The sequence below is a fragment of the Oncorhynchus tshawytscha genome, linkage group LG13 (assembly GCF_018296145.1).
Source record: "Oncorhynchus tshawytscha isolate Ot180627B linkage group LG13, Otsh_v2.0, whole genome shotgun sequence".
Classification (NCBI taxonomy): Eukaryota; Metazoa; Chordata; class Actinopteri; order Salmoniformes; family Salmonidae; genus Oncorhynchus; species Oncorhynchus tshawytscha.
This window is the reverse complement of record NC_056441.1, coordinates 45,111,466-45,136,261: the sequence shown is the minus strand read 5'-3', so window position 1 is coordinate 45,136,261 and position 24,796 is coordinate 45,111,466. Positions and strand designations below refer to the sequence as shown.

The 24,796-nt window shown below is 42.7% G+C and overlaps 1 protein-coding gene across 4 annotated transcripts in view; it reads left to right on the top strand.

The window, feature by feature from the left end:
• Positions 1-923: 923 nt before the first annotated feature.
• col4a4 (collagen, type IV, alpha 4) overlaps positions 924-24,796 on the top strand; it is a 142,751-nt gene continuing 118,878 nt past the window's right edge. For 3 of the 4 annotated variants that reach the window (XM_024441956.2, XM_024441955.2, XM_024441953.2), the window contains exons 1-3: positions 1,600-1,884; positions 3,062-3,211; positions 22,718-22,760. In XM_024441956.2, coding sequence (XP_024297724.2) covers positions 3,165-3,211; positions 22,718-22,760 — 90 coding nt within the window. In that variant the 5' untranslated portion in view covers positions 1,600-1,884; positions 3,062-3,164. Of the gene's footprint in view, positions 1,340-1,599; positions 1,885-3,061; positions 3,212-22,717; positions 22,761-24,796 lie in introns of those variants that run through there. The other variant, XM_024441954.2, reaches the window with a different exon arrangement.

The window sequence follows — 24,796 nt, the reverse complement described above, 5'->3', positions numbered from 1 at the left end:
TGCAATGGAAAACAGGGTTTTCCAAATGCATCTCTGCATGGTTGTGTCATATTACACATGTTGGGCTGCACATTTTTACAAATTGTTGCGACTCAACTGTGCAGGACAGCCATTTTGCAAAGATAATTGTATTATTGAGTTGTATACTTAACTCAACCACATTGTGTTGCAGGATCTTATCCACACTCAATGAAAACGTGAGTCTACACATACACATTAACCTTGGTCTGGGAATAGTTTTTCAGCACATTTGAGCACTTGAGCGCTTGTTTTAAGTACACAGCTCAGGGATGGGCCTGGGGAAATGTGTGCGCGTGTGAATATGTGCGTGTGAATATGTGGTGTGTGTGTGTGTGTGCACGAGTGCGCGTGCATGCGTGCGTGTGCGCAATGGCGCCTCTGTTGGAGCTGGCTGAATCTACAGGCATGCAAAACAATCGGACCATTTCCATTCTACATTTCCATTCTACCATATTAAAATGGTCACCACTCTACAACTAAATGTAATCTTAACCAGTAGCCTAAAGCTTTGTAATACACCTGTCGTGAGCCTTAGACCTGTAGAGGCAATAAATTACATCAACATAATTCAACTCTGACATGAATGTATTTTATGTCAATCTATGTCCATAACGCTCCTGCTACACCAAGTAAATCTAGGCTACCTGTATGAGTTAGGGTAACAGTAATACGTCTATAGGTGGCTATTCAGGTGACACATGTGAAGTAATTTCGGCATGGATGACCCGCCAACTCAGCTATATCGTCAACTCAGATTCGTGTTCGCAATAAAAAGTATTTCCCTTACAAGTCAGTTATAATACACGTATGCACGATATGCAGCAGACTTTACCCTGAGCTGAGCCCTTATAGCCTAATTAATCATTGCATTTTTATACTTACATCATCTGTGCATGCGGGTGTGATGATGCCGCTGAGCACTAGCAACAGGACACTCCAGAGCAGTGCGGGAAAAGTGAGAAAGTCCGTCATTTCAGTTGGATATCTTTGTAACTGTAAAAGCAATGCAGCAGCCCTCTTGAATACATGTGTTTTAAAAATAAGAAGAAATAGCCTACTGCTCGCTGTCACTGCGACGGGTTTCTGGACTTTGATAGGTAGTGGGTTAGATCACTATCCTTAGATATAGCGCGTGGTAAAGATAACCCTCAAGAAAGACAGTGCTTTTACCTTCGAGCCCCCATTCACACCTGACAGCTAAGTATTTTAAGGCTAAATAATACACCCAAGTCATAGGCAACAAAGTGTAACTGCTGAGGTATAATAAGAACGAGTGGGACATACAATCGTCGAGAAACATATTGTATATGTTGGAAAAGTGAGTACGGTCAAGTGCTTATTTAAGAATGAGCGGTGTACACTTAAATACCGTAATACTTTGTGATTACGCTGTAATTTTTATAGTTCGTTTTTAATTAATAATGATACATGGTGATATGTATTATATAGTATTATATACATTGTTCTAAGGTGGGCCTATTAATGCATTTGATAGTATAAAAATAAACCGGATAAATGTATTGTGAAATATATTGCGCTCTTTAGGTTAGTTACGGTATGAGGTGCAGAGTGGACGAGGTAGCCTCCATACTTACTAGCGGTTGTTGAGGTCTCTGTGTTTCTGTTAAGTTTAAGACCTGTACTTCGTTAAACTTTTTGTTGTTTTATTTTCTTCATTGATATGAAGCCAAATGACACAACGATTCTGAAATAGCTAGGCTCTTTTTGCATGACACTATTTAGGGATAAAGGTGATGGTTTTTCGATTTAAGGAACAAGTGTATGCGAAATTATTGTCACAGTGGGACTTGAACTTGCACGACATTTCGTCAACGGAGTCCGACACAGTGTATCAAGACTGGGGTAAGCGTTTTTTATTGCATAGCACACTTATTGTCTACAATAAAACTCTGCGTTAGATTGGGACGATTCTCGCACCCTATCTAGGATATGACGGGTAGACCTAATCATTCATTTTCTCCATAGCGCAAATTCCTATTATACATGTCTTGGGGGTCATTTGCAACGGATTCATTCGTTGCCATATCTTCGCTCAATTTTATTGTAGGTTCATTGAATTTGCAGGATTATTACCTAGGCACATTTTAACCAATTTGATTTTCGTGGGAATATACTCAGACCATGCATTTCAAAGTATTTTTACTTGAAAAATTTAGACTACACACATATTTGATTCTTATATTCTTATAGTTTCTTCTTATAGTTTCAAATCTGGATTGGAGGCCTATTCGCAGAGTAGGGCTTGGGGACCTATTTTGTCAAAGCAATTCAGTATGCATGTATCACAAAATCAGCACGGTGTCCCCGCAATACTGTACACAAGCCCCCTCAGGCTTATCTTGAATACAGTTACAGTGGTGCACGATTGCAGTGAGAGCTATGTAACATCAGTAATAATAAGAGGTCATAATGATGATGATGGTGATCATCATCACATCATAATTGGTTGCGAGTTTTGAGGTTTAGCTTAGAAAAAATGGGGCACAAGCAGTAATATTTTTGTTGTTGAAAACCTTAGCATGTGATCTAATAACCTGGCTTTCATTTTTATGTTTGAAAATATTCATACATTATAATGATAAGCCCTTTATCTCAGGCTGCCTGCCTACGAACCAGCTTTTCGTGCAATGAGAACTGATCCGCAAAGTACATCTTGTTCACAGTTCATCAGGTCACAGACATTTGTTATGACAAAGTTGTGTGTGTGTGTGTGCGTGTGTGTGTGTTTGTGCGCGCGCATATCTATCCATCCATTCATCCACTCTCTACTCATTCATTTATTTATATAATTGTTTTATTCGTTAATGCATCTTTAACTGCGCCAATTAAGGAGAAACATTTGAATCCATTTAACAAATGGATGATTTTATAAATTCAGGAATTAAAATTACATTTGATTTAAGAATTGACTAAGATTCAATGGAATTGAACCCAACACTTTTACTGTACATAAATTTACTCTATCTACCTTCCTATCTGAGAGTATTCTGTCTCTTATCGTTGTTTGTCTATCTCATAGGAGAGGTCGAGAGGCAGAGTCTCATCGTTGCTGTTGCACCAATCAGAGGCAAGGCAGAGGTCAAGGGCTTGTCTGGAAGCAGGACACGCCCTAAGTGGCGGAGATGACGGTCTCTACCTACTGCACCACCTGGACCAAACTCCCTCTCTGGTCAGATTACCAACTCACATCTTCTCATGATCTCATTGTCTAATTTTCTCTAATTTCCTTCTGTTCACATCTTCTCCATTTCTGCTTGGCTAAAACAACCCATAGCCCCTTACCAGCATGGTGGCTGGTAGCACTTTAAATCGGAGAACAAGCTCATAGTAATGGCTGGGACAGAATCAATAGAATGGTTTCAAACACATCAAACACATGGTTTCCATGTGTTTGATACCATTCCATTCACTCAGTTCTAGCCATTATTAGGAGCTGTCTTGCCCTCACCATCCTCCTCTGCCCCTTCCCCCAACTAGTGCCTTCCACTTTTGGTGTTTGCAGATCTGAAGGAAGCAGACAGGTGTTGGAGGGCTAAGTGAAGGAAACATACTTTTGGTTGTATGCCTATTAATTTCCATCAGATTAGAGCCCACCTTTGACAGTACTGCCGGCCAAACCCTCCCCTAACCCGGATAATGCTGGGCCAATTGTGCGCCGCCCTATGGGACTCCTGATCACGGCTGGTTGTGACACAGCCTGGGAACAAACCCGGGTCTGTTGTGACGACTCTAAAATGGTTTAAGAACAACATTGCTAGGGCAATTCAAGCATAGCCAAGATGCAGTGACAATGTATTGGGCCTATAGCCTACTGCACAAACCTCATTGCTACAGAACTGTTTTTAATTGGTTCATTTTGCATAGGCTTAAGTCATGTTTAAAAATAATCTGAGCAGTAGAACTTGGATTGCATTTTGACTGAGAAAGTTTTTTTATTTATTTTAATTTTACTAGGCAAGTCAGTTAAGAACAAATTCTTATTTTCAATAACAGCCTAGGAACAGTGGGTTAACTGCCTGTTCAGGGGCAGAATGACAGATTTGTACCTTGTCAGCTTGGGGATTTGAACTTGCAACCTTTCGGTTACTAGTCCAACACTCTAACCACTAGGCTACCCTGCCGCCCCAGGTGATCATTCAAAGTCAAAGTTTTATTAAAAACGCTTACCCCAGTCTTGTTACACTGTGTCGGACTCTGTTGACGAAATGTCGTGCAAGTTCAAGTCCCACTGTGACAATAATTTCGCATACACTTGTTCCTTAAATCGAAAAACCATCACCTTTATCCCTAAATAGTGTCATGCAAAAAGAGCCTAGCTATTTCAGAATCGTTGTGTCATTTGGCTTCATATCAATGAAGAAAATAAAACAACAAAATGTTTAACGAAGTACAAGTCTTAAACTTAACAGAAACACAGACCTCAACAACCGCTAGTAAGTATGGAGGCTACCTCGTCAAAGTGATCATTACTCAGGAAAGTTTGGTGACCACTGCTCTATAGCTCAAATCACAGTGTCTGCACAGTTTCCTCGCACCATAGTCTGTAAAAATAAGCCTTGAACACACAACAAAGTTAAACAGCATGCATTTAGTTTTACTAGCATCTAAAAGCAGTTGGAGGCCAAGGAAGGAGTGTTGTATGGCATTGAAGATCGTTTGGAGGTTTGTTAACACAGTGTCCAAGGAAGGGCCAGATGTATGCAGAATGGTGTCGTCTGCGTAGAGGTGGATCAGAGAATATATCATTGATATATACAGAGAAAAGAGTCGGTCTGAGATTTGAACCCTGTGGCATCCCCATAGAGTCTGCCAGACCCAACTATAACATTTTCCGTCAAGATAGAACTGCCAAAGGGGGAGGAGTTGCAGTTTACTGCAGAGATAGCCTGCAAAGTAATGTCATACTTTCCAGGTCCATACCCAAACAGTTCGAACTACTAATTTTGAAAATTACTCTCTCCAGAAATAAGTCTCTCACTGTTGCCGCCTGCTACCGACCCCCCTCAGCTCCCAGCTGTGCCCTGGACACCATTTGTGAATTGATCGCCCCCATCTAGCTTCAGAGTTTGTTCTGTTAGGTGACCTAAACTGGGATATGCTTAACACCCCGGGAGTCCTACAATCTAAGCTAGATGCCCTCAATCTCACACAAATCATCAAGGAACCCACCAGGTACAACCCTAAATCTGTAAACAAGGGCACCCTCATAGACGTCATCCTGACCAACTGGCCCTCCAAATACACCTCCGCTGTCTTCAACCAGGATCTCAGCGATCACTGCCTCATTGCCTGTATCCGCTACGGAGCCGCAGTCAAACGACCACACCTCATCACTGTCAAACGCTCCCTAAAACACTTCTGTGAGCAGGCCTTTCTAATCGACCTGGCCCGGGTATCCTGGAAGGACATTGACCTCATCCCGTCAGTTGAGGATGCCTGGTCATTCTTTAAAAGTAACTTCCTCACCATTTTAGATAAGCATGCTCCGTTCAAAAAATGCAGAACTAAGAACAGATATAGCCCTTGGTTCACTCCAGACCTGACTGCCCTCGACCAGCACAAAAATATCCTGTGGCGGACTCCAATAGCATCGAATAGTCCCCGCGATATGCAACTGTTCAGGGAAGTCAGGAACCAATACACGCAGTCCGTCAGGAAAGCTAAGGCCAGCTTCTTCAGGCAGAAGTTTGCATCCTGTAGCTCCAACTCCAAAAAGTTCTGGGACACTGTGAAGTCCATGGAGAACAAGAGCACCTCCTCCCAGCTGCCCACTGCACTGAGGCTAGGTAACACGGTCACCACCGATAAATCCATGATTATCGAAAACTTCAACAAGCATTTCTCAACAGCTGGCCATGCCTTCCGCCTAGCTACTCCAACCTCGGCCAACAGCTCCGTCCCCCCCCCCGCAGCTACTCGCCCAAGCCTCTCCAGGTTCTCCTTTACCCAAATCCAGATAGCAGATGTTCTGAAAGAGCTGCAAAACCTGGACCCGTACAAATCAGCTGGGCTTGACAATCTGGACCCTCTATTTCTGAAACTATCCGCCGCCATTGTCGCAACCCCTATTACCAGCCTGTTCAACCTCTCTTTCATATCGTCTGAGATCCCCAAGGATTGAAAGCTGCCGCAGTCATCCCCCTCTTCAAAGGGGAGACACCCTGGACCCAAACTGTTACAGACCTATATCCATCCTGCCCTGCCTATCTAAGGTCTTCGAAAGCCAAGTCAACAAACAGGTCACTGACCATCTCGAATCCCACCGTACCTTCTCCGCTGTGCAATCTGGTTTCCGAGCCGGTCACGGGTGCACCTCAGCCACGCTCAAGGTACTAAACGATATCATAACCGCCATCGATAAAAGACAGTACTGTGCAGCCGTCTTCATCGACCTTGCCAAGGCTTTCGACAATCACCATATTCTTAATGGCAGACTCAGTAACCTCGGTTTTTCGGATGACTGCCTTGCCTGGTTCACCAATTACTTTGCAGACAGAGTTCAGTGTGTCAAATCGGAGGGCATGCTGTCCGGTCCTCTGGCAGTCTCTATGGGGGTGCCACAGGGTTCAATCCTCGGGCCGACTCTTTTCTCTGTATATATCAATGATGTTGCTCTTGCTGCGGGCGATTCCCTGATCCACCTCTACGCAGACGACACCATTCTATATACTTCCGGCCCGTCCTTGGACATTGTGCTATCTAACCTCCAAACGAGCTTCAATGCCATACAGCACTCCTTCCGTGGCCTCCAACTGCTCTTAAAAGCTAGTAAAACAAAATGCATGCTTTTCAACCGTTCGCTGCCTGCACCCGCATGCCTGACCAGCATCACCACCCTGGATGGTTCCGACCTTGAATATGTGGACATCTATAAGTACCTAGGTGTCTGGCTAGACTGTAAACTCTCCTTCCAGACTCATATCAAACATCTCCAATCGAAAATCAAATCAAGAGTCGGCTTTCTATTCCGCAACAAAGCCTCCTTCACTCACGCCGCCAAACTTACCCTAGTAAAACTGACTATCCTACCGATCCTCGACTTCGGCGATGTCATCAACAATATTGCTTCCAACACTCTACTCAGCAAACTGGATGCAGTTTATCACAGTGCCATCCGTTTTGTCACTAAAGCACCTTATACCACCCACCACTGCGACTTGTATGCTCTAGTCGGCTGGCCCTCACTACATATTCGTCGCCAGACCCACTGGCTCCAGGTCATCTACAAGTCCATGCTAGGTAAAGCTCCGCCTTATCTCAGTTCACTGGTCACGATGGCAACACCCATCCGTAGCACGCGCTCCAGCAGGTGTATCTCACTGATCATCCCTAAAGCCAACACCTCATTTGGCCGTCTTTCGTCCCAGTTCTCTGCTGCCTGTGACTGGAACGAATTGCAAAAATCGCTGAAGTTGGAGACTTTTATCTCCCTCACCAACTTCAAACATCTGCTATCTGAGCAGCTAACCGATCGCTGCAGCTGTACATAGTCTATCGGTAAATAGCCCACCCATTTTTACCTACCTCATCCCCATACTGTTTTTATTTATTTACTTTTCTGCTCTTTTGCACACCAATATCTCTACCTGTACATGATCATCTGATCATTTATCACTCCAGTGTTAATCTGCAAAATTGCAATTATTCGCCTACCTCCTCATGCCTTTTGCACACAATGTATATAGACTCCCCTTTTTTTTCTACTGTGTTATTGAGTTGTTAATTGTTTACTCCATGTGTAACTCTGTGTTGTCTGTTCACACTGCTATGCTTTATCTTGGCCAGGTCGCAGTTGCAAATGAGAACTTGTTCTCAACTAGCCTACCTGGTTAAATAAAGGTGAAATAAAAAATAAAAAAATAAATAAAAAGGTCCGGACAACAGGCCCTCCGATTTGACAAACTGAACTCTATCTGATAAGTAGTTGGTGAACCAGGCAGGGGCAGTTATTAGAGAAACCAAGGCTGTTGAGTCTGCCATAAGAGTGCGGTGATTGACAGAGTCGAAAACCTTGGCCAGGTCGATGAAGACGGCTGCACAGTACTGTCTTTTGTCGATGGCGGTTATGATATCGTTTAGGACCTTGAGAATGGCTCAGGTGCAGCCATGATCAGCTCGGAAACCAGATTGCATAGTGGAGAAGGTACGGTGGGATTCTAAATGGTCAGTGATCTGTTTGTTAACTTGGCTTTTGAAGATTTTAGAAAGGCAGGGCAGGATGGATATAGGTCTATAACAATTTGGGTCTAGAGTGTCTCCCCTTTGAAGAGGGGGATGACCGCGGCAGCTTTCCAATCTTTGGGGATCTCAGATGATACGAAAGAGAGGTTGAACAGGCTAATAATGGGGTTTGCAACAATTTCGGCTGATCATTTTAGAAAGAGACAGTCCAGATGATCTAGCCCAGTTGATTGGTAGGGATCCAGATTTTGCAGCTATTTCAGAACACCAGCTGTCTGGATTTGGTGAAGGAGAAGTGGAGGGGGCTTGGGCAAGTTGCTGCAGTGGATGCTGAGCTGTTGGCCGGGGTAGGGGTAGCCAGGTGGAAACCATGGCCAGCTGTAGAAAAATGTATTGTTATTATTATCGATTAGCATAGATTTATCGGTGGTGACAGTGTTTCCTAGCCCTCAGTGCAGTGGTTAGCTGGGAGGAAGTGCTCTTATTCTCCATGGACTTGACAGTGTCCCAAAACTTTTTGGAATTAGTGCTAGAGGATGCAAATTTCTGTTTGAAAAAGCTAGCCTTAGCTTTTCTAACTGACTGAGTATGTTGTTTCCTGACTTCTCTGAAAAGTTGTATATTGCGGGGGCTATTAATAATTGATGCTAATGCAGAACGCCACAGGATGTTTTTGTGCTGGTCAAGGGCAGTCAAGTCTGGGTTGGGCTATATCTGTTCTTATTTCTACATTTTTTGAATGGGGCATGCATATTTAATTTAGCGAGGAAAGCAATTTTAAAGAGCATCCAGGCATCCTCTACTGACGGGATGAGGTCAATATCCTTCCAGGATACCCGGGCCAGGTCGATTAGAAAGGCCTGCTCGCTGAAGTGTTTTAGGGAGCGTTTGACAGTTATGTGGGGTGGTCGTTTGACCGTGGACCCATCACTCATCGCTGAGATCCTGGTTGAAGACAGCAGAGGTGTATTTAGAGGGCAAGTTGGTCAGGATGATATCTAAGAGGGTGCCCATGATTACGGATTTAGGATTGTATTTGGTAGGTTCGATGATAATTTCAGTGAGATTGAGGGCATTTAGCTTAGATTGTAGGATGGCCAGGGTGTTAAGCATATCCATCTTGTCGGAAGATGTTATACAGTGGGGAGAACAAGTATTTGATACGCTGCCGATTTTGCAGGTTTTCCTACTTACAAAGCATGTAGAGGTCTGTCATTTTTATCATTGGTACACTTCAACTGTGCGAGACGGAATCTAAAACAAAAATCCAGAAAATCACATTGTATGGTTTTTAAGTAATTAATTTGCATTTTATTGCATGACATAAGTACTTGATACATCAGAAAAGCCGAACTTGGACTGATGGTAGGGGACGCCATGTGCGACTGACGTGTTTTCCGTTTGCTCCCGTGGTATTCTTAAAGTTTATGTGAATTCTGCAGCAGAACCGTATTTATTTTCAAATATTAATTTGGTGATCCCTTTCCGTAAAAACAAGACTACTTTGCTTCCGAATGTCAGCATGTCGACCAAACATAAGGCCAAAAGCATGACTTTGAGAAAACCCGGCCTACAAGACCCGCTCTCATCACCGCCCTCTCCTGAGTCTTAGGGCCCGGGGACGCACACTTTAACCGGGGGCGCGGCTTGGCTTGGCGGCGCTGAAATGAACATTCTCGAGGCCATCAAACTACTACGCTCTGAGATAGTTGAAATGAAAACACAGGTGGTTGCTACAATTGAGGCCAGAATACAGGAGGTTTCTGATACTTTAAAAGCAGATTTAACCATCCTGCGGAACGAGACTGTGCCAGCAATCAACAATACTCAAAACAACAACTGCGTCACACACTACAACGATTGCGGCACTGGAGACCTCCGCTACTAATGTCTCCGATTTAACTACATCCCTGGAGGCTGAAGTTAAACGCCTAGCTGCGGATTTGAAAAAGGTGAAGGAGAGCTGTGTGAGTCTAGAGGGATTCTCTCGCGGCAATAATCTGAGACTTGTATCGGTCCCAGAGTCCGCGGAAATGCATCGCGCCACGGATTTAGTTTCAGGGCTGCTGAAGGATGTTCTTGCCTTAGATGAAAAGCCCCTGATTGATCGAGCCCACCGGTCGCTGCGCCCAAAGCCCCGGGATGCGGAGAGGCCCCGTGACATAATTCTTCGAGTGCACTTTTTTCATGAGAAGATGGAGATCCTCCGACGAGCCCGCAAAACCACTCTGAGCTTTCAAGGACAGAGCTTTTCCATCTACCAGGACTACTCCCCACTGTTTCCAGGCAGCTCGCAGCTTTCAGACAGGCCAAACGAGTACTTCGGGACCATCCAAGTGTGAAGTATGGACTGTGATTCCCGGCCCGTTTATGGATATCTCATGAGGGTAAAGACTACACATTTGAATCTCCGGATGAGGCTATGGCTCACATTCAACGTCACATCAAGAAGTCTTGAATATGCTCACAGTTCAGCAACTGTTGCTTGCGAACTGTGGATAGTAAGTAACCCACTTGTGGTACAATTATGCTTAGATATAACAGGCTAGTCTTGTATAGTTGGTGAACTATTCAGGCTTATTTGATGTGATCTAATGTTTTGATCATCTAGTGTGCGTGCCTTATCTCGCTCACCTATTTAGTTTGTTTACACATTGTCTCGGTGACTCAAAATATTTTTGGTTATTTGTTTACTGCATCCGTTTGCATTGACCCAGTACACAGTAAATGTCTCCCGAGGCTACACGGTTTTTGGGGCCTCACTTTAATTTTAAAAGTTTTGAGCGTCATTTATGCCCAGCAAACGTTCAACGTTGCGCACACGTAGTTTTTTGGTATTGGTTGTAAAGCTGTCTCAGCTTCAACTAGACTACTATTATAATTACTATTATTTTTGATTGTTTTACTACAATTTCCTTACTTCAAATTAGATTTTTGGCTGAGAGCCTTTATACATTTTATTTATTTTCTCTGTCAATGCCTGTTATAAGACAGGGAATACAATTATATACATCTACAAGTGGTGCTTTTGTCATTCCGTTTGCACAAGGGATTCGCCTTTTTTTATTTGAAAAAATACATACAAATCTTTCTTTTTGCTGCTTGATCCACTAACAAATGCGACTTTAAAGAGCGGGACTGTGGGTTTAGGTTTAAGACCGCACTCTCACAGACATACTGTGCGAAGAGAACATGTTCTATTTAGGCTTGTACCTCATTTGGGGAGGTATTGTCTGGGATGGGGGGAGGGGGTGGGGGGGGCAGGTTGAATTGTTCAGTTCTAATGTTGTCATTCTGTCTTTTTAGTTTTTTTATCTGTTTTTTTACCACTGTACATTATTACTCTGAGACAAGTTATTCTGGGGGTTTTGGGCGCTCATTGCTTTTCCATTCTATGCTCTAATAACAGGGTTGAATAACGGGAATGCCCAGAGGGGCCAAAATAATACGATCAATAATAAATAATACGATCATTTCTTGGAATACCAAAGGGGTTAACAACCCGGTGAAGCGTAAGAGGGTGTTGACACACTTAAAGGGTTTGAATGCAAATATTGCATTTCTACAAGAGACTCACTTGAGGACTGGTGAGCATTTTAGGATGCGTAAGGACTGGGTTGGTCAAGTGTTCCACTCAAACTTTCATAGTAAATCAAGAGGTGCTGCTATTCTGGTTGATAAAGCTACTCCCTTTGTAGCTTCTGAGGTTATTGCTGATCCTAAGGGACGAGTAGTAACCGGTGAACTGTTTTCTACCCCTCTTGTTTTGGCTAGTGTTTATGCTCCCAATTGGGATGACACAAGTTTCATTTCTTCCTTTCTGTCTGCTATTCCCAATTTAGATTCTCATTTGTTGATTTTAGGGGGGGATTTCAACTGTAAAATGTCCCCAGTTCTTGACAAGTCCTCACAAACAAATACAGGCCCATCTAAATGTGCCCTACTTATTCAATCCTTTCTTCAGAAATATGCTATGTTTGAGGCCTGGCGTTTCCTACATCCTACAGATAGACAGTATTCCTTTTATTCTCATGTTCATCAAACATACTCCCGGATTGATTACTTCTTTTTGGACAAAAAACTTCTGCCTAACCTTCGGCAGTGTACTTAGGAGAGTATTGTTATCTCTGACCATTCACCATTAGTGCTTGAACTAGAGTTTCCCCAGCGACCGCCTATGTGTTATCAATGGCGTCTCAACCCCATTTTACTCTCAGATAAGGAGTTTGTCAATTTCATTTCTTCTGAAATCACCTTATTCCTAGAAACTAATTCAACACCAGGTATGTCCTGCTCTACCATATGGGAGTCTTTCAAAGCATACCTACGTGGCCAAATTATTTGTTATACAGCCAACCAAAACAGAGTTCGCTCCCAGCGACTTCGGGACCTGAGCGAGTCCATAGCCACACTGGATGAGAAGTATGCTACGGATCCTTCCTCTGATCTGCATAAAGAGCGCCAACTACTCCAATCTGAATTTGATGAGCTTTCTACCAGGCAAGCCGAACAGTTACTCTTGCGAGCTCGATACAAAGTCTATGAACAAGGCGACAAGGCCAGTAAACTCCTTGCGCATCAGATCCGTATATCTGAGGCCTCACGTTTAATCCCACAAATAAGGACCCCGTCTGGTGCCACCACAGTTATACATAAAGAGATCAATGATCAATTTAAACAATTTTACTCTGCGCTATTACACCTCTGAATCCCCTCAAGAGCCCTTGCTGATTGACTCCTTCTTTAATGGCTTGAATATACCTTCAATTGATACAGACTCCCATGACTGTCTAGAAGAAGAATTTACGCTTGAGGAGATTGCAACAGCAGTGTCCGCAATGAAAAGTGGTAAATCACCGGGTCCGGACGGTTTTCCAACCGAATTTTACAGGACGTTTTCTGGTCTGCTTTGCCCATTCTTGTCTCGACTATTTGCAGAGTGCCTCAATACTTCAAAGCTACCACCTAGTCTTTATCAGGCTTCAATTTCATTACTACTAAAGAAAAACAAAGACCCCCTGGAATGTGGATCCTGTCGCCCAATCTCGCTTTTAAACTGTGATTACAAAATCCTAGCTAAGCTTTTAGCCATCCGTATGGAAGGCTTGCTGCACCAAGTAATACACTCTGACCAGACTGGCTTTGTGAGAAATAGGCATTTATTTTTCAATATTAGGCGCCTTATGAATATACTGTACTCCCCAGCGTCGGAGGACCCGGAGGTGGTGGTCTCACTTGATGCCGAAAAAGCGTTTGACCGCGTTGAGTGGGATTACCTAACAGCTGCCCTTTATAGATTTGGCTTTGGCCCCAAATTCATTGCGTGGATAAAGATTCTTTATTTTTCCCCCATGGCTTCGGTACGGACTAATAACTTGTCCTCTTACTATTTTCCCTTGCACCGCGGATCCAGACAGGGTTGCCCACTCTCCCCCTTGTTGTTTGCTTTGCTCCCAGGGCGGGCTGGGAGCAGAAAGTCTCGCTATATGCTGACGACCTCCTTTTGTTTATCTCCAACCCCGATACCTCATTGCCAATTCGCTACCCCTTTCTCTTATCGGAAGGATTAATGTCATTAAAATGAATGTGTTGCCCAAATTTTTATATTTATTTCAATGTTTACCCATTTTTATTCCAAAATCTTTTTTTATTTCACTGGATCAAACATTCATGCATTTTATTTGGGATGGCAAGGTACCACGGATTGGTAGAAAACATTTACAGAAGCCTTGGTCATTGGGGGGTTTAGCTCTACCAAATTTTCAGACATACTACTGGGCTGCAAATTTCAGAGCCATTCTGTACTGGCTGCAGACTGATCCTACTGGCCCTAGACCACTCTGGGTCCAGATGGAGTCTGAATCGTGTAAACCTGCAGCACTTTCCTCTGTGCTGTGCTCGTCTCTCCCAGTGTCCCTAGGCAAAAGGTGTGTCAACCCAATTGTAAAGCAGTCTCTTAAAATGTGGAATCAGTTCCGTTTAGCCTTTAGCCTCCGAGGCTTTTCTCTATCAGGCACAATCAATCAGAACATTTTATTTCCTCCATCTTTGAATGATGGGGCTTTTGGCATTTGGCACTCACTAGGCCTCTCCTCGCTAGCGCAATTATTCTTTGATGATACATTTGCCTCTTTTTCTCAGCTGCAGGAAAAGTTCAATCTCCCCCAATCCCACTTTTTCCGCTATCTCCAGACTAGAAACTTTGTCAGGGCTAACACACCTGGATTTCCCAACAGGCCTGCGAATACAGCTATAGAGAGCATCTTGGAGCTGAACAAGCTTCCTAGGGGCGCAATTTCAGATGTATATGCAATCATTCATGACTTACAGAACCCTTCTTTGGTGCCTTTAAAGACTCGATGGGAAAAGGATTTGGGGGAGGAACTTGGGGAAGACGCCTGGGAATCTGTGCTGCACAGGGTGCACTCGTCCTCTTTTAGCACTAGACACAGCCTCATTCAATTCAAGGTGGTTCACCGTATCCACTGGTCGGGGGCCAAACTTGGAAGAATATTCTCTGATTTTGATCCTACCTGTGTCAGATGTAAAGTGGAACCAGCCACACTGTTGCATATGTTTTGGGGCTGTCATAAACTGTCAGGTTTCTGGGAATTAATATTTAAATGTTTCTCTGATATATATGACACTGTTATAGATCCGTCTCCCCTTACAGCCCTTTTTGGAGTACTGCCCATGGGTACCCCCTATCAAGAATCCAGTCGGACACTGTTGCTTATACAACTCTTTTAGCTAGACGGCTAATACTACAGAACTGGAAGATGGCAGCTCCCCCATCTTATAAATATTGGGTGAGGGATGTGTTGTGCTCTCTGAAACTAGAAAAAATTCAATTCACGTGGGAACCCCAAACTGTTTGATGAGGCTTGGGCTCCATTCCGGTCTTACTTTAAACAGTCCATCCTCTGATGGCATTCCAATTAATACTAAAATAAGTCTGTGACTTAAGGGTTGGAGGAGCCTCTCTCTGTGTTTTTGCTGGGGGGCGCATTAAGGTCCATGTGCTTATTGATTGTGATCCGCAGATGCTTTGTTCATCTTGCTCGGGAAGAGACTGAAGTGTGAGTTTGTTTTTCCCAGTTATTTTTACATTTTGTTCACACCTACATGAATAATAATTTTATTTTTTTATTTCAAAGCATTGTAAAAAAAAAAATCTGGCCAGTGGATGTGGCCATGACTCACTGTGAGTGGTTGCATTTCTCCACCCTTATCCCTTGACTGTTTACAGGAACAATGGTGAGGTGTTTGCTCTGTCCCTGTACTATAGATTGCCCTTTAACCTCTGTAGCCTTCTGCCTGGTATGTTTAACTTGTCTAAAGTATGGTATCTTTAAAGCAATTTTTTAAAATATTTTTTAAATATTTTTTCTAGTTGAGTATATTATTTATATTGCTTTGTCTTGTCTGTGTGTGTGTGTGTGTGTGTGTGTGTGTGTGTGTGTGTAAAACGTAATAAACAGAGTTAAAAAAAGAAAAGAAAAAGAAAAAGAAAAGCAGAACTTAATATTTGGTACAGAAACCTTTGTTTGCAATTACAGAGATCATACGTTTCCTGTAGGCCTTGACCAGGTTTGCACACACTGCAGCAGGGATTTTGGCCCACTCCTCCATACAGACCTTCTCCAGATCCTTCAGGTTTCGGGGCTGTCGCTGGGCAATACGGACTTTCAGCTCCCTCCAAAGATTTTCTATTGGGTTCAGGTCTGGAGACTGGCTAGGCCACTCCAGGACCTTGAGATGCTTCTTACGGAGCCACTCCTTAGTTGCCCTGGCTGTGTGTTTCGGGTCGTTGTCATGGAAGACCCAGCCACGACCCATCTTCAATGCTCTTACTGAGGGAAGGAGGTTGTTGGCCAAGCTCTTGCGATACATGGCCCCATCCAATCCTCCCCTCAATACGGTCCAGTCGTCCTGTCCCCTTTGCAGAAAAGCATCCCCAAAGAATGATGTTTCCACCTCCATGCTTTACGGTTGGGGTCGTGTTCTTGGGGTTGTACTCATCCTTCTTCTTCCTCTAAACACAGCGAGTGGAGTTTAGACCAAAAAGCTCTATTTTTGTCTCATCAGACCACATGACCTTCTCCCATTCCTCCTCTGGATCATCCAGATGGTCATTTACAAACGTCAGACGGGCCTGGACATGCGCTAGCTTGAGCAGGGGGACCTTGCATGCGCTGCAGGATTTTAACCCATGACGGCGTAGTGTGTTACTAATGGTTTTCTTTGAGACTGTGGTCCCAGCTCTCTTCAGGTCATTGACCAGGTCCTGCCATGTAGTTCTGGGCTGATCCCTCACCTTCCTCATGATCATTGATGCCCCACGAGGTGAGATCTTGCATGGAGCCCCAGACCGAGGGTGATTGACCGTCATATTGAACTTCTTCCATTTTCTAATAATTGCGCCAACAGTTGTTGCCTTCTCACCAAGCTGCTTGCCTATTGTCCTGTAGCCCATCCCAGCCTTGTGCAGGTCTACAGTTTTATACCTGATGTCCTTACACAGCTCTCTGGTCTTTGCCATTGTAGAGAGGTTGGAGTCTGTTTGATTGAGTGTGTGGACAGGTGCCTTTTATACAGGTAATGAGTACAAACAGGTGCAGTTAACACAGGTAATGAGTGGAGAACAGGAGGGCTTCTTAAAGAAAAACTAACAGGTCTGTGAGATCCGGAATTCTTACTGGTTGGTAGGTGATCAAATACTTATGTCATGCAATAAAATGCAAATTAATTTCTTAAAAATCATACAATGTGATTTTCTGGATTTTTGTTTTAGATTCCGTCTCTCACAGTTGATAAAAAATTACAGACATCTACATGCTTTGTAAGTAGGAAACCTGCTAAATCGGCAGGGTATCAAATACTTGTTCTCCCCACTGTAGTTAGGGATGGACATTTCAGGATTTTTGGTGGCCTTCCTAATCCATGGTTCAGACACAGCTAGAACATCAGGGTTGGCGGAGTGTGCTAAAGCAGTGGATAATACAAACTTAGGGAGGAGGCTTCTAATGTTAGCATGCATGAAACCAAGGCTTTTAAGGTTACAGAAGTCAACCAATTAGAGCGCCTGGGGAATGGGAGTGGTGCTGGGGGCTGCAAGGCCTCGGTTAACCTTTACATCACCAGAGGAACAGAGGAGGAGGAGGAGTAGGATAAAGTTTTGACTAAAGGCTATAAGTGCGTTCGGAACAGAGAGTAAAAGGAGCAGATTTCTGGGTTGCGGAAGAATAGATTCAAGGCATAATGTACAGACAAGGGTATGGTAGGATGTGAGTACAGTGGAGGTAAACCTAGGCATTGAGTGACGATGGGAGAGGTTTTGTCTCAAGGCACCAGATAAGCCAGGTGAGGTCACCACATGTGTGGGTGTTGGAACAAAAGGACTATCTAAGGCACATTGGGTGGGGCTATTGGCTCTACAGTGAAATAAAACAATCACGAACCAAAACAGCAATAGTTGAGGCATATTGACATTAGGGAGATGCATGTGTAGCCAAGTGATCATAGGGTCCAATGAGTGGCACTAGATGAGTCAGAGAGCCAAATTCCGTTGTCGCTGCTACGCTAGGCGAGCTGGAGACAATGCGATTCAGATAGCTAGTGGACCGGGGCTAGCAGATGGGCATCCGGCGATGTTGCAACGGAAGAGCCTGTTGAGACCACCTTGGACGGCTACGTCAGCAGACCAGTCGTGATGGATCGGCGGGGCTCCGTGTTGGCAGTAAAGAGTCCAGGCCAATTAGCAAAAGAGGTATTGTAGCCCAAGAATTGCCTGGTGGACCTCTTTGGCTAGCTGGGAGATGGGCCTAGCTTGAGGCTTGCTCCAGGCTAACTGGTGCTTGCTTCGGGACGGAGACGTTAGCCAGGAGTAGCCACTCGGATAGCAGCTAGCTAGCTGCGATGATCCGGTGTAAAGGTTCAGAGCTTGCGGTAGTAAATCCATAGATGTGGTAGAGAAAAAGCTGGCTGATATGCTCGGGGTGTGATGTTGTGTGGGAGCTGTCTGTGATTTAACCAGCATGGCTACCACAGCATTCTGCAGCTTTACGCCATCCTATCTGGTTTGCGCTTAGTGGGACTCTCATTTTGTTTTTCAACAGGACAATGACCCAAAACACAACTCCAGGTTGTTTAAGGGCCATTTGACCAAGAAGGAGAGTGATGGAGTGCTGCATCAGATGACCTGGCCTTTTTTCTTTGTCATTACAGTGTGTTGTGTTTAGACTGATGGGGATAAAAACAATTTAATATGTTTTAGAATAAGGCTTCAACCTAACAACATGTGGAAAACGTTAACGAGTCTGAATACTTTCCAAAGTACATTTTCCTTCATTATTTTACCATAACCCTACCACCCTTCCCCTATTTGGAGTAAACTAATGAACAACAACACTTAGGCTTCTACTTCCAGCTTATACATACTATATTCATTTTAAGAACACAATCTATTTTACAATAGGTATCTTTTGTTTGTTTTTACTCCTATCCTTCCGTTTCCCTCAACCCCTCCCATCTATTTCTGAAGACCATCCAGTTTGATTTATATTTGCCATATATTTTAACTGTTCTTTTTCACAAAGTTCTGAACCTACAATACCGGTCAAAAGTTTTAGGACACCTACTCATTGTAGAATTGTGAAGACAATAGTAAAGACATCAAAACTATTAAATAACACATATGGAATCATGTAGTAACCAAAAACAGGCTACCTTAGGCCAATACCAAAATAAATGATCTATTGATTCTGTATCCCCACAACAAAATCTGCAGAGCTTTGATGATTGTATCCTCTTTTCAGGGGGATGAAATTGTAGCCAACTCTGCAATGCTTGTTTGAAAAAGAGATACAGTGGAGAGAACAAGTATTTGATACACTGCCGATTTTGCAGCTTTCCCTACTTACAAAGCATATAGAGGTCTGTAATTTTTTAATATAGGTACACTTCAACAGTGAGAGACAGAATCTAAAACAAAAATCCAGAAAATTTCATTGTATGATTTTTAAGTCATTCATTTGCATTTTATTGCATGACATAAGTATTTGATCACCTACCAACCAGTAAGAATTCCAGCTCTCACAGACCTGTTAGTTTTTCTTTAAGAAGCCCTCCTGTTCTCCACTCATTACCTGTTTGAACTCGTTACCTGTATAAAAGACACCTGTCCACACACTCAATCAAACAGACTCCAACCTCTCCACAATGGCCAAGACCAGAGAGCTGTGTAAGGACATCAGGGAAAAATTGTAGACCTGAACAAGGCTGGGATGGGCTACAGGACAATAGGCAAGCAGCTTGGTGAGAAGGCAACAACTGTTGGCGCAATTATTAGAAAATGGAAGAGGTTCAATATGACGGTCAATCACCCTCGGTCTGGGGCTCCATGCAAGATCTCACCTCGTGGGACATCAATGATCATGAGGAAGGTGAGGGATCAGCCCAGAACTACACGGCAGGACCTGGTCAATGACCTGAAGAGAGCTGGGACCACAGTCTCAAAGAAAACCATTAGTAACACACTACGCCGTCATGGATTAAAATCCTGCAGCGCACGCAAGGCCCCCCTGCTCAAGCCAGCGCATGTCCAGGCCCATCTGAAGTTTGCCAATGACCATCTGGATGATCCAGAGGAGGAATGGGAGAAGGTCATGTGGTCTGATGAGACAAAAATAGAGCTTTTTGGTCTAAACTCCACTCGCCGTGTTTGGAGGAAGAAGAAGGATGAGTACAACCCCAAGAACACCATCCCAACCGTGAAGCATGGAGGTGGAAACATCATTCTTTGGGGATGCTTTTCTGCAAAGGGGACAGGATGCTTGCACCGTAATGAGGGGAGGATGGATGGGGCCATGTATCGCGAGATCTTGGCCAACAACCTCCTTCCCTCAGTAAGAGCATTGAAGATGGGTCGTGGCTGGGTCTTCCAGCATGACAACAACCCGAAACACACAGCCAGGGCAACTAAGGAGTGGCTCCGTAAGAAGCATATCAAGGTCCTGGAGTGGCCTAGCCAGTCTCCAGACCTGAACCCAATAGAAAATCTTTGGAAGGAGCTGAAAGTCCCTATTGCCCAGCGACAGCCCCGAAACCTGAAGGATCTGGAGAAGGTCTGTATGGAGGAGTGAGCCAAAATCCCTGCTGCAGTGTGTGCAAACCTGGTCAAGAACTAGAGGAAACGTAGGATCTCTGTAATTGCAAACAAAGGTTTCTGTACCAAATATTAAGTTCTGCTTTTCTGATGTATCAAATACTTATGTCGTGCAATAAAATGCTATGTAATTACTTAAAAATCATACAATGTGATTTTCTGGACTTTTGCTTTAGAGTCTGTCTCTCACAAGTTGAAGTGTTCATATGATTAAAAAAGTACAGACCTCTACATGTTTTGTAAGTAGGAAAACCTGAAAAATCTGCAGTGTATCAAATACTTGTTCTCCCCACAGTATACTTTGAAAAAAGTATAATTTTCAATTCATAGAAAATGAGATATGGATATCTGCACAAAGTCAAAAAGACAGTAGATTATTGAGCTTTTCTTAGTAATCTACTTGAGAACCATTTATGGATCAAGTAAAACTTTTGAATAAGTGAAGATTTTAGAGAGATGTTTAGTGCTTTTATATTTAATAATCTCAACCCACCCTATTCATTATATTAGATAGGCAGATAAATCGAGAAAAACAATTGTGCTCATAATTTAAAAAAAAAAATGTATTTTGTATTTTCATTTAACTTGGCAAGTCAGTTAAGAACACATTTTTATTTACAAAGACGGCCTACCAGGAAACAGTGGGTTAATTGCCTTGTCCAGGGGCAGAATTACACATTTTAAAAATGAATCATCAGGAGTAGGTAGCACCTTAAGTAAGTGAGTAAACTGAGATATGACTAAGGAGTTAATCAGGGCAATTCTTCCTTGAATAGACGGGTATTTACCTCTCCGTGGTTGCAGAATCTTGTCTATTTTTACAAGTTTTCTATTAAAATGCATTGTGGAGAGCTCATTTATATATCTTGTGATTTGAATACCACGTATGTCTACTTCACCATCAGGCCATGTTATAGGTAAACTGCAAGGTAATGTAAAAATAGAATTTTTAAAATATCCAATATGTAATATTGTACACTTATCATAATTGGGTTTTAGTCCAGAGAGTCCAGAAAAGTTATCTAGATCTTCAATGAGATGTAGCTTGCAGACTTAATATAAAACTTGAGATTTTGGCATACAAGGACACCTTTGTTTTTAAGCTTTGAATTTCTAATCCTCTAATGTTGTTATTTGGTCTAATTTTAATAGCTAGCATTTCGATGGCCATGACGAATAGTTATGGTGACAGCGGACACCCTTGTTTAACTCCTCTTGACAAGTCAATACTCTCTGAGAAGTAACCGCTATTTACTATTTTACACCTGGGGTTGCTATACATGACTTTTGCCCATTTCATAAGAGAGTCACCAAAATTTTAAAAAATCCAGGCATTTATGAATAAAATCCATTCTTACTTTATCAAAGGCCTTTTCAAAATCCACTATAAATACCAGGCCTGGTTTCTTAGTTGTTTCATGATGTTGTATTACTTCTAGAAGCTGTCGTATATTTATCTCCAATGTATCGTCCATGTAAAAAACCTTTCTGATCAGGATGAACAATATCTGGTAAACCTTTTCAATTCTGAGTGCTATGCATTTTTTACATTACAACATTGAAGTGTAAGAGGCCTCCTATTTTTAAGACTGGATCTATACATTTGCCATCTGGGTCTTGTTATAATAATAGTGAAATCAGACCTTCCTGCTAAGTACCTGACAGACTAACATTTCATAGGAGTAGTTAAAACAACCTAACAATGGAGCTTTGAGTATATCAAAAAAATGCTTGATAGACCTCTACTGGTATGCCAGCAAACCTTGGGTTTTTTCCAGATTGAAGGAATTTAATTAGCCTCAAAAAGTTTTTCCTCTGTAATTTGGCCTTCGCACTGACTTTTCTGTACATTTGTTATTTTTTATTATTATTTGGAAAGAATTCCTTACAGCAGTGGTTCCCAAACTTCTTATTTATGAGAAAACTGACAATCAATTTATCACAAAAAATTAACTTAGGGCCCTCACACTTAACTTAGGGCCCTACTCAGTAATTTTGACACAGTCAGCTTGCACCTGTAAATAACTTTAATTAATAGGAAATTGTGTGTTTATTGTAGAAGAAAGGATCTAGCTTTTTAGGAGCTTTTATTAAGACCTGAATTCAAATACAAATATTTTCTAATACTCTGGGCTTGATTGAGCCTGCCTGGTACAATGTAACCTATAGAATAGTCAAAAAGGTGAAAACCCTTCCCATATGGCACAAGTAGACAAGAGAAAACACAAAAAGACTTCAAATGGTATTGAACACAGGTCTGCTCTTCTCCACTTCTGAAACCAACTGGTGCAAACATGGGCCCTAACTTTAATGTCTTCTCTTCTATAGGTGGCTTGTGATAATGGTCGTTGCTGGACAGGCCGTAATGGGGGTAAGTGAGTGGTTTCTACCAACATTCTTTGAAATATCTCATAGGTTTACATTAATTTTGGCCTGAGTGATAAAATGTGACTGACCGGCTTGATTCGGTCTCAATGTTGCAAAATTTGAAATGGTGATTTTTACATTGAATAAAAGTAGAGACTGAGCTAGAAAATGGTATATCATACAATACAGCTGTGGAACAATGGGAAAGTAATTATGCTTTAAAAGTTGATAAAATTGTAACTTCACTTTTGAGAAAATGGCTCTTGAATGTTTTGGTAAACCTACTGGAGAGCTCTTCTTTGTCTACACCCATTCAGCTTCATTCACACCCTCTTACGCCTTAGCCCATCTCTTTAAGGATTCACATGTGAGGCAATGTACTTAACAACCAAACATTTCAAGACTAAAGGCTGGTTTATACTACAGGTGTATTCGTGAATTCAATCTGGAGTGCCAGATTGCCCCTGGGCGTTCGTAAACTCAGACCATTGTCAGGTTGTCCATTTGTAAAATTTCAGAGCACACACACTAGATGCTCTGGCCAAGGAGTAGGGTAGATCAGAGCGTTCTGACCTAATAACACCAGTCATGCTCCCAAGCTAACTGGTAACGTTGGCTAGCTTGCTAGCTACTTCCAGACACATGAGAGAACAGCTCACACTGACCATTTTACTCGCCTTAGCAGAGCTGGTTAGGCTGTTTTCATGTTATCCGTAGTGTTGGTGACTAACTGTGCTGCTGGCAGCAATTCAATTACACTAGCAATTCAATTACACCTTGTTTGCCAACGTTTACTGACACTGGCCATATTCAACTGGTTTTGAACATTCGTAATGTTGCACTCTGCACTCTGGCATCGGAGTAGATACCCAGAGCAAATTTTCCAGCTATCGACAGTTGTCGCAGTGACATCATGCACATTCTTTGGAAATGGTTACTTGCATAGTGGAGTCAGATCATACACGTAACTTTAGCTGGCGAGCCAGCCAGGTAACATTAGCTAGCTACCTACCTAACAGTACGCTTTAACTTGAAATTAAAATAACTTTCTGACAAAATTAGAAAGGTGTAATATCTGAAAATGTAGCTAGCTAGACTATCTTACCCATGTACATGGATGGACGCTTCTCCTCTCTGTCACGGATGTCATGGTTGCCTTTAGTTTGAAGATGTAATCTGGAGGCAGGTGTTTTATACAGCTTTCTGTGTGTTCTCTTTTTGACTCCCTCTGTATATTTGCAATCAAAAGGCAGAATTTCTCCATCTCCTTAGCTGTCCAACTCTAATTCCACCTGGCCTTCTACTGATTTCAAAACTCAGTCCTCTAGAAAGTGGAGAGCAACACTTTGATATCTTCCAAAAAAGGCCACATTAGAAGAAAGGATTACCTACAAATATTGACCAACTCATGTTATAGACAGAAGCTTACCACATGCAGACCAATCCGAACTCATCCAGCCCAGCCATTATCTCAGCCAATCATGCTAAGCGGGAAGGTTCCTGGCTTTTTCTATGGCTAAACCAACTAGACTCGTAATTTAACAATTTGTATTCGTATTTACAGATGTCATACAAGTTTGTTATTAAGGCACATGACAGTTCACATATTCCAGAAGGCATTTCTGCCAAAAAAACACAGTTCAAATGGCTTTCCTGTGAAGTAGTGACGCGTGACATATGCCTCCGAGTCACAAATAGAGGCAGCACATGTTGTGTTTACTTGCCTAACCCTTGCAGGTACTGTATATGTGCTTTATTCATTAAATTACTTTGATTGTTAACGTTCATTGATGTGCATAATAACCTATCTGTCCTGTTACTAGTGTATATGAGGTAGAAGGAAGTCTGATCATGCTTTGACACTTTAACCTCCACCTCCTGTGTTCAGACCAGGCCTGTCCATTCTTCCAAATTGCATAGCCACAGGACGTAGAGGTGCTGAGGGTGGTCCTACACCCCCTGAAATACCAGAGAAATGCGTAGTGCACTGGGCCTTTACCAGTCCTGTATTAGCGGACTGATGTAGCCATCTGTAGCGCG